This window comes from Dysidea avara, chromosome 10, assembly GCF_963678975.1.
Source record: "Dysidea avara chromosome 10, odDysAvar1.4, whole genome shotgun sequence".
Taxonomy (NCBI): Eukaryota; Metazoa; Porifera; class Demospongiae; order Dictyoceratida; family Dysideidae; genus Dysidea; species Dysidea avara.
The window spans coordinates 23620480-23631187 of record NC_089281.1 but is presented as its reverse complement, the minus strand read 5'-3'; the positions used below and the strand labels follow the sequence as shown (position 1 = coordinate 23631187).

At 36.1% G+C, this 10708-nt stretch overlaps 1 protein-coding gene across 2 annotated transcripts in view; it reads left to right on the top strand.

Moving 5' to 3' along the window:
* Positions 1-1061: 1061 nt before the first annotated feature.
* The window catches only part of LOC136237149 (uncharacterized), a 70725-nt gene continuing 61078 nt past the window's right edge, over positions 1062-10708 (top strand). For both annotated transcript variants that reach the window (XM_066027457.1, XM_066027456.1), the window contains exons 1-4: positions 1062-1391; positions 1443-1498; positions 7263-7356; positions 8270-8428. In XM_066027457.1, coding sequence (XP_065883529.1) covers positions 1077-1391; positions 1443-1498; positions 7263-7356; positions 8270-8428 — 624 coding nt within the window. In that variant the 5' untranslated portion in view covers positions 1062-1076. The remainder of the gene's footprint in view (positions 1392-1442; positions 1499-7262; positions 7357-8269; positions 8429-10708) is intronic.

Below are 10708 nucleotides of genomic sequence, written 5' to 3'. Positions count from 1 at the left end.
TGTACACCTATGATCTTTTGACATACTCTTCTTTGTAAAATCAAACCAGCATCCATCTAATCATTTCAATATCAGTAACTATGTCAACTTTTGCCACAATCCTACCAGATCCTCCACCAGCAACAAGCTTCAGCACAATTTTACATCATCCAACAAACAAAGTAACTTCTACTTTAACAGATTACCAAGAACCCACAACAGTCTACCAGTACTTGACTTAAATCAACCTTTTTCCACCATTAAATCACAGTTATTCAAGATGTTCTGGCAGCATTTTACAAACAATTTTGACTCTGACAATCCTCACAGTCTGCACTTTGTTTGCCCTTGTAGTACTTGCTCCAAGTCTCCTCACCCACCAAGCTTCAGCAGTAATTAATTTCTTTTTCTTGCTCTCTCTTAAAATAAGTACTTATGTAAGTAAGTTTATTATTAAATACATATGTAAGTTTTAAAATTATAGCTATATGTCAAATGTAAATGTATGTAATAACTTTAGCCAGCTGACTTAATTTGATTGTAATTTTATGCATTCAATTGTAAATGTAAGTTGTACGTATACTTTTTCTGGCTGTGGGCACCAGTTTCCCACAGACCTTTAATGCAGGCCTTGCCTGCATTAAAAAACAGTTAAAATAAAATAAAATAAATAAATGATACGGTTAACTAGCTATGTTGGGATTTCTTCTGGTCCCAGGTCCCTCTGATCTTACACATTGTAACTACAGTAAAATAAAACTAGCCTTGTAGCTACATCACTTTTTTTCTGCATGCAATAGATTCCTTCCATCTTTTAGCTATGAATGCATGGTCACTATAAGTCATAGTTGCACAGCTCAATTCTCTCAAAAGTGAATCTAGAGGGGGCACCTGACTCCCTACCTCAGATCATCAGTATAAGAAAAGTAACTATACGGCCTACTGGGATATTGTAAATAAACACTTACTGTATTATTTATAATAATAATAATGATACTGTATGCCATACCGTACACCGAAAGTGTCCGGAGATATAAACATCCGGTATACTATAGTATTACGTAATTACGTTTTCTCGGAATTCATGATACTGGCTGATGCCCGATGAAAGTGTTAAGTCCGTAATGTGGTACTGTTGGCAATGCTTATGTATGGCATTGTATGTTTTGTCGTTCTGCAAAGCCGGCGGCAGAATAATAGACGACGGCCGGTTGACAAATAGAGTGGAAGAATTATCCTTCGAATTAACTGGGGAATTCACCTTAGAAAGTCAGTCACATCATCATTCATCAAGAAGGATCCGAAGGCAAGGAGTGCGTTACTTTTCCGACCTTAGTCACAGTGTAACTACGGTGATATTTGGGAGTTCACATAATCTGACGTTGGTGCAGTGGGCGGGGCAACCCACTCCGGTGAGCGTCGAAATTGCTTAATTGAAAGTTAATTATATCGTTTACTATCAGCGTTTGTTCGTCATTACAAACACCCGCAATAATGGATCCAGAAACAATTTGTTCAGGTATGCAAACTTTTACTAGTGTATCAATGGCTAGATACATGTAGTCGACCACTAGCCGGTCAACCATACACTCACTGGTATCTTTGATGTTTAATGAATGATAGTCTATAATGGTGGGGATTTGCACTGTTACCATTTGGAGCAGACTGCCTTATTATAATTATTATAACTGTAAGGCTCACATCAGTGAGTATGGTACATTACAGTCACTACACCTTAGCTATAGATTGAGGATGTGATCTTGTTGTCTCAAGTTCCTACAAGATCACATCCTCTATCTATTCGGCCTGTTGCCTCTTCTGTTAATTCTTTACATTATTCTTTCTTTGTCAACAGCCCATTTTTGTGGAACACCATACCTCGTGTCATTCTGCAGCTTAAAAAGTCACCCTTATTCCATTTGGTCCTCCATCATTTTCATTTCTGAATTTTTTGTTGTGTATTCCTGTTGTTTTGTCTGTTGTTTTGTCCTTTTAGTCCTAGTGGTTTTTTTGTTTTTGTACTGTCTTGTATTACTGTATGTATGTGTTTGTGGGGTGTACGTTTGCAGGCTTGTCCTTTTGTACAACCCGGTCTTTTGACAAAATTGATAATAAATAAATTAATAAATAATATCACTAGGTAGCTATACCCATAATCGAATCATAGCAGGAAAGAAACTGTGCTTGTAAACATCTATAGTCGTGTCTGGCTGTATACAAATTTAACCCTGGTATGCCTTGTGCTGTATGTTATATAACTTGGTAATAAGACATCGACATGATTGACATTTTGTGTAACAACATCTAAAGTCTTGGGTGAGTTTCTGTGGTAATATAGAGACACAACTACATACATATTATATGCACCACTAGTTTGGTGATAACCATGCATCACAAAGTTAGCTTCACGTTTTTGTATATACATACTCCAGTTGGTTTAAAGATTGCCTAGTGTAAGGACCCCAAACTGTGGCTGCGTATTCCAATATGGGCTTACTAATAAAGCACTGTATAGTGCTAAACTTGAAATATGCAGTTACAGTGTGTTTTGAATGTAATTAACAAGGTAGAGCTATAGCTATTGAAATTTAACTTAAGTTTTCAGAAGGAATTGCAAGCAGTTTATTAAAATGAAATTCTGGAATTATATTTTAGTGGTTGCATGTTAATTAATCATTGAAAGCATCATGAAAGTTTATTTTCATGAATAGCTAATAGAAAAATAAAACTTTTTCAGTGGATTATAATGATGTTTTCACAATTAGTTCATACTATTTTATGACATCAAACTTTTTCATTACAGTTTCTTTCGGCAGGTAGACTTTAAAACTTTAATATCTTGTTCATTACATTTTCAACACATTGTGTTCTAGTAGTCACTGTTACCATGATATGTGTGTGTAGCTAGTTATGTGTATAGATAACTTGTATTGATTGCGTCCTTGGGCACAGCTGAAAAACAGCTTTTTTTTAGATGATGCTGATTTCCTCTTACTAAGTAAATTTTAAAGAAGATTTTGAGGCATGAAAGCATGCGGGCAGATACACTCAGTATATAAACTAAGTTGGCAATGAATTAATTTGCTAAATGGACATTATTTGTCCATATAGTTATGGAAACACTATAAAATAACCTGCTAGCAAAATGCTTTTGTTTTCACTCCAAATAAATTCTCTGTTTCCCATCCACTCACTGTCAGCACCAGGCTTTTTGTAATTACCCACTGAAAGTACAATTAAAATTACTTTTTGAAGCCAATTTAATGATTACAATTGCACGTTACTTCAGTTTGTAAAATAATGATTATTACTTTTCAGTTACTACTGTACATCAGGGTACAACAATAACTTACAATTCTCCAGCATTACTCTTAAGGTATATTAACTGTTCAAACTTTTTTTGGTAATAGTCTACATCTATTTGGTCTGAGAACATTGCCACTATGGCTGAATATATACTCAAATGGTACAAAATTAATGTTGCTGGAACTCCCAGCTATTCTTTGCTATTGTACTTAAAATGGGGTACTTATTTGCTTTTATCTTCCAAATTTTAAAGGGCTTTCATCCTTTGTAAACTTTGTGTCATCTAGATACGTTTAAATTCTTTCTCTGCTATTGAACATTATATACCCCATGGGTATCCCATACTGTACATAAAATTTAAACTATATATGTGGTCAGCAAATATATGCCTATAATTTCAATAAGTTACTGCAGCTACATGGGCCACACATTATACACATGGGATTGTGTACGTAGTCACTAGTCAAGTTATGGAGTAGTACTTTTATATAGCATAACTTTGATTCCTTACATCAAGACACACGGTAGTGTGTTGTGTGGCCAAGAAAACCCGGCGTGCCACACCGTGAGTATATTTACAGGAAGAAACAAAACGCGGTTTTCACGCGTACATAGCTCCATGCTCCTTTCTCGAATTGGAACCATTTTTATACTGCAAACACCCTCCACCTTCAGGACCCCACATATCAAATTTGAGCAAGAGTGCTTACTGCAATCATGAAATATAAGCCTTCAAAATTTGGCTTAACTTCATTTTTTTCTTTGTTTAGGGGGCTCGGGGACTTAGATTTTTCTTTTCACACACTTTACAAAAACCATTGTAAAACTCAAATATGTAGCTAAATTGTCTTGGCTTTGGTGCACTTTAAGAACATATTGCGGCACAATCACGTACCAAGGTTGGTGGAAATCTGATTAATATTCATAGAGCTATGGACAATTATTTGCGTTAAAAAAGGACAACCTGTTGTCACGCTTACAGAATAAACCACTTATGGGAATAACTTAAAAATCAGTGTGCATGTAGGTTAACCATCATAGCTCAAACCTTTTGTGGTTTAAAAGAAACCGCATTGACAGCTACAGAGTTACAAGGCAAAAACTAATCAACTGTAAGTAGCGGGGTCGAAACACTCTAATAGAACAGTCACCGCCGGGTAAAAAAAGGTGCATTAAAAATGTCGAGAAAGAAAGTTACTTACTAGCGTTTGAACCAGAGACCTCCATACTGAACACTCAAATCCTTAACCACTGAGCCGCTGCTATTACAGTTGATCGCCTCACTTTATTTCTACTTTATAAATGAAAATTCTAGGTAAAATCTACTCAATAATCAAGTTCATAATTTCATAGATCTTTCATAGATCTACCAATGGATAATCTAGATTGTTCTAGAACATTCTACAAAACTTATGAAAGCAGCTGTGTCGTGCGGCCCGGCAAGTACAGCCAGTGTGGGTGGGCGACATACTTGTTTTACAGAACCAGGAAACACCGTTTTCATGCATCCTTTACAGGTGAGACCAGGCCTTTGATATGCAACAGCTAATAATGAGGATGGAACTCGTTTGCTTCAGGATTCTGGGGAGGTAAGCAAACATCTGAAGGCGTTCTTTAATGTCAAAGTTAAGGCTATTACACCTTCATATCGTGGTACCCAAGTATCCTCACTCATGATAGTTTATTGATGTTTTGAATGTGAGAAGCAACAGAAGTATGAACAACGAAGTTGAGATGGGTTCTTTTATCCGACTTGTATTTTCAACATTAAGGGGTGGTATGGGTCATGCTGCTCAGTGCTGCATTTTACAGAAGACTTGCTCTCCTTGTCTCTCTTCAGAAGGAGTAGTTTCATATAGTTCTGTGATGTCAGGGTGGTGGAAAGAGGTGCTGGTAACCCTGGGAATAATAAAAAGTCTAAATAACATGTATCCATAGCTCCAAAGTGCTTGAATGACATAATTAACCATTTCTGCAATGGAAGCTTCCTCAGGGTATGGCATCTCCCATTCTTAGTTTGAGTCGTTGGGGGTATAGCTACGCATCTTCAAAATTCATCTAGCAGTCTTCGATGATTCCTGTAGAAAGTTAAAATGAATTATCAAGGTCAACCATAGGTTGGCTTTGGAACTTGCAATTACAAAAAGAAGTGATATCCACACAAAAACAACCAAGCTGTGATAAAAGGTGTGGCCTTTAAAAGCTGTTAAAATTTATTAGTATTAACATCATTGCAACCATTTGTTGGCCGCCACTTTTGATTTCCCAACTTTTTTCACCCAGGCTTTTAAAGGCCACAGCTTGGCTGTTTTTGTGTGGATTTAATTACATAATGATTATCGACTGAACAGCTAATTACAATTACCATTACTTTTATGCTCAGTGAGCAATTACAATTACAATTACTTGAAAGTTGCTAATGATTAGTAAATAATTACAATTATGATTACAATTACAACAAGCCTAGTCAGCACTAAAATATTCAATTATTCCTCAGCCTTTTCTGTACAGCTTCATTAAAATGATTTGTAAAGTGTCAGCTCACATGTCAGTGTGCACAAATTTACATTTTTGTTATATCTGCTGATTAAGATACATGTTTTATGCAGTTTGCTATAGCTGTGCTCTGGCAAACAAATTATTGGCTTGAAAAGCAGCCAATTATATAATGGAATAACCACCTGCCCACATGCAAATATGCCTGAGAGGAGGACAAGCAACAGAGAATTTATTTGGAGTTGCCTTAATGGGTGTCTAGACGTTAGGGTATGCCATTAGATCGTTTCCTTTTTTTCAAATATCCATCATGTATTTCAACAAAGTGATTTTCAACCTTAAAGTGCTTAAAATTAATTTCCTGTGCCTTATATAGCTAATTCTTTGTACTTTCCTGACCTGTCAGGAAATCTGGAGCATCTATCATGTATCGTGGATTATTATGCTATTTATAACATGGCCTCGAAGTACTCAATACAGAATGTATATGAGAATTTGCTATGCCACATTGGGTTAGGCCATTTTGAAATGACATAATTTCCATGAATTGGGTTTGTACTAGCATCATTGTACTTGCAGAGAGTTGCCCTACACATATCACTCCCAGAAAATTACCCAATGGACATGAGGTAGGCCTAGTCCTGAGCCTATCATGCTCAAATTTTTACCTATTATTCCTTCCAAAATTTCCCAAAAATTTCTCCCATCATTATTCTTGTATCAATCTAGCCTATTATCATACAGTTACCGTACTGTATATTAGGGATCATGGAGGTTTGGGGTTTTCCAGACAAAATATCACCTAATAACCAGCTTCACAATACCATTCTGGCGCCTTAGTAGTATTGGTTAAGTATATCCAAGCCCAAAAGTGCCTTCAAGACAACCTTAAATGCTTCCAATAGATTGTTAAAAAATTATTCAATGGAATTTTCTACTGTGTTGGAGATAGGGCCATGGAGTAATATATGCAGCAGGGGTAGTTTTAGGGGGGTTTCTGGAGTTTCCAGAAACCCCCTCTGAAATAGCGCGCACCCCTACAATTCGTCTGGGTGATAAAAATTACAGAGAGTTATACATACTGTATTATATTATGGCTTTTCTATTGGCAAAACTTCATGCTTGTACCTCTGAAATCACCTTCACAGTGTTTGTGACCTTTTTTTTTTTTTTTTTTGGTCTTCAACTTGCAGCTAGACTGAAGTTGCAATTCCAGAGAACCAGAAACCCCCTCTGAAAATTTCTAGATCTGCCCCTGTGCAGGCATGGAAATAGCATTTTCTTTCTTCCTGTCAGTATATGCACAAGGTGTGGCACACCAGCTTTCATGGCTGCACAATACATTACTGTGTGTCTTGTATAATCGATCAGCACTTTTACATTATTTCACTTCGTGATTGTAACTTAACTAGAAGAGCTCTTACAATTTTCTAACTGGTGCTATAATTATAGTGCTATGAAATCCTGTCTTATATGCATAGGTCACAGGATGATGGTACTATGGTGAATGAGACAAGCAAATTGCTCTTTGATGCAGTAATTGATAACGTATATGTTTCAAGAAATTCTAGCACGGTATAACATTTTTGATTCTTGTAATTTCATGCCGAGTATTTTGTTGTGATCTAATAGTAATGTTAGGTACATGTGGTGACCTGCTGAGTGAAAACCAGCTGTTTTTGCAAAATTCCGTTTTGCTATAAACTTGTATTGAAATACACTTGGTAAAAGGACGTGTGCTAAGTAAAAAAAGATTTACACATATTTTAATTGCTTTGGTATGCACTGAAACAAAGCTCAAATCAATAAAAATCTGTTCACCACTGTCCATGGAGTGTAAGAAAATTGTTGTTTCTTGTTCATACAACAAAGACACTTACAGTATATACAATGCTGTAGAAATAACGCTTACCGTCATCATTTCTTTGTTGGAATGGCCTTCTTCATTGTCAGCACAGAGGAGTACAGGGAAAGCACTATACCATGATGGATTTTCCCATTCATGATGCACAGATTGAGCCAAGTTCCATCTCTGTAGCTTGTTTCAGTCATGAGTTATGATTAATTATTTAAGCACTTGTAGTTTATTTGCCATATTGTTGCAGTGAAAATTGACCTGTTCCAACTGTTTAGTGCACAAAAGGCTGAGGCTGTTCACTTCTTTGTTACTAGATAACAGAGAATCAATTTAAGGAATGTGCAAAAATGGCCACTTTTGCTCAGTGGGTACATATGTCAATATGATTGTCCATATCTGTGTGATTGTTTATGTGATTTATATCAAAGATGGTACCTTACTTTTCCCCATAACTGTGCCAAACCTCAGATTTTGTGTTTGAATTTTAAAGTGTTTGTTGTAAAATGTGTGATAAGTGGAGAATATTAATGAAATTCTGGTCATGTAACACACTGGTGTAGCATATTGGTTTCCTCAGCCACTGTGTGTCATAATTTAAAACTGGTATGATGTGCAATCTATTTTGAACAGCTGATTTTTAGTGATATTGTCAACAAACGAATTTACATCACAACTGATGCTGGAGAAAGCTACAGTACTCGTCATCTACAATTTCAACCAAGTGTTCTTCAGTTTTCCTACCATGAAAGCTTTCACATATTTGCCATGGATGATGTAAACAACAATACGGTAAGATGTGTTATTGATATAGATCATGCAATGTTCGATGAAGTAAGGACAGTTTAACAATGGTGTACAACTGAAGTATACATGCCATACTAAGTCAATACTATAAGTCAATAATAGATGCATGCTGTTCGCTATATTTGCCACCGTTTTCTTTTGTGCTAAAAAAAATATTATATAGAGTAGAAGAGAATTTTTGCTTTAGCATTTTGATGTTCATTCTTGTCTCCAGGTCCAATAAAAAGCTAGACCCAATTTTTGTCACCACTTTTGCCCTGTACCTGTAACATATCTTCTTATACCAAACAAGCAAGCAATATCTTCTACATCACAAAATTATGTAAAAATGTGTGGATTTGGTGGTGGGCAAAATAGTTCTGTCATCTTGTAGTTTTTCTAGTTGGTTGTTATCTATGGTAATCTGATGAATTGTTTGGTGACTAATAGTAGTAATAAACTAATAATGAAAGTAAAAAAATTAAATTACTCAGATCAGCGTATTTGTATGCATCAGGACACACAATAGTGTGTCGTGCGGCCAAGTAGAGCTAGTGCAGATGTGCGACAGACAAGTGTGTATTTTACAGGAACCAAGAAAACACTGTTTTCACACATTCGTATAGCTCAATAGTGCCTCAACAGAAATTAACCAGTTTTGCTGCAGAAACTCCCTTGGGATAGGGCACCTCCTATTCCAAATTTCACCCTGAGATATGCACCTTCAAAGTTCATCTTATTTTCTTCGTATTTTTCTTCATCTTCTGCTTTTTTTTTCTTCTTCTTTTTTTCTTTTCTTTTCACTCCACTTGCTATAACTCGTGCATGCTTTAGTTGATTGGCTTCTAATTTGGAGGAGCATAATGCAGCACATTTACAGCCCAATTTTCATACAGATCGAACTAAGAATAATGGAATTATGCATGATTTTGAAAATTACAAAAGCGATTTGTTGTCACACCTGCAGGGTAATTGCTTGACAGAATAACTTGAAAATTGGTCTGTGCATGAAATTACTATTGTAATGCAAACCTTTTTTGGTTTGAAAATACTGAGAGCATTGGCTAAGGAGATAAAAAGCAAAATCAAGCATGTGAAAAAAGCACAATTGAGATACTCTAATAGAACAGTCACTGCGATTAAAAAAAAGAACCATGCAGAAAAGATTCTCCAGGTTTCAAACCAGGGACCTCTAAGCCCAAGCCCTTACTACTCTGCCACCGCTATCAGTTGCTCACCTCACTTAATTTCTGCCTTATAAATGAAAGTTTCGGTTTAGTGCACTAGAATGATAACCCATAGATCTGTCAGTAGAAATTCTAGAACATTCTACATGTGTTGTAGTAGTGTGCTCTATTAGAGTACTACAAAAATTATGAAAATAGCGTGTGTCATGTGGCCAAATACAGTCAATGCGGGCAGGCAACATACTCGTTTTACGGAACCAAAAAAATGCCATTTTCATGTATCTGTAGCTTGGTAGTGGTTGAATGGTAATTAATCATTTCTGCTGTAGAAACTTCTGCAGGGTAGAAAATCTCCCATGGGTCGAATCTGCACAGCTATCTTTGCACCTTTAAAATTTAGTTCTTCACACTCTTCGACGATTCTTGTAATGAAGGGAAAAAGTACAAAGGCGAGTTAAAAGGGAGTGTCTAGGCCAACCATAGGTTGACTGGAACTTGCAATTAAAAAAAGAAGTGATATCCACACAAAAACAGCCAAGCTGTGAAAAAAGGTGTGGCCTTTAAAAGCCTGGGTAAAAAATGTGTGAAATCAAAAAGTGGCAGCCAACAAATAGCTGCAATGGTGTTAATTAATGCTAATAAATTTTAACAATGCACACAGCCATTATTAAAAATTATTAACAGCCATTTCGTGGGCCACTGGAACTTTTGATTTCACAACTTTTTTTACCCAGGCTTTTTAAGGCCTCACCTTTTTTCACAGCTTGGCTGTTTTTGTGCAGATCTACTTTTCTGTACTCATATGTGTTAAAAAAAACACCTGGGAATACTGTATCCATTGCTCTAGATGAAAATCAATGATTTTAAGTCAATTAGGATTAGGTTTTTGGCATAATGATAAAATATATATTGTATAATTAATTTTCTTATTCTAAAATTAGGGATGTGTCGATTTTGCTGGAACAGACAAAAGCAAGGAATTCCATCTCTTCTTTATTTTGCAACAGGGATATCATGAATGATCAAAATACTCTAATAGAGCAGCCATTAACTACAATAGAACTGTCACTGCAAAAGTATGCATGTGGTAGGGACGACG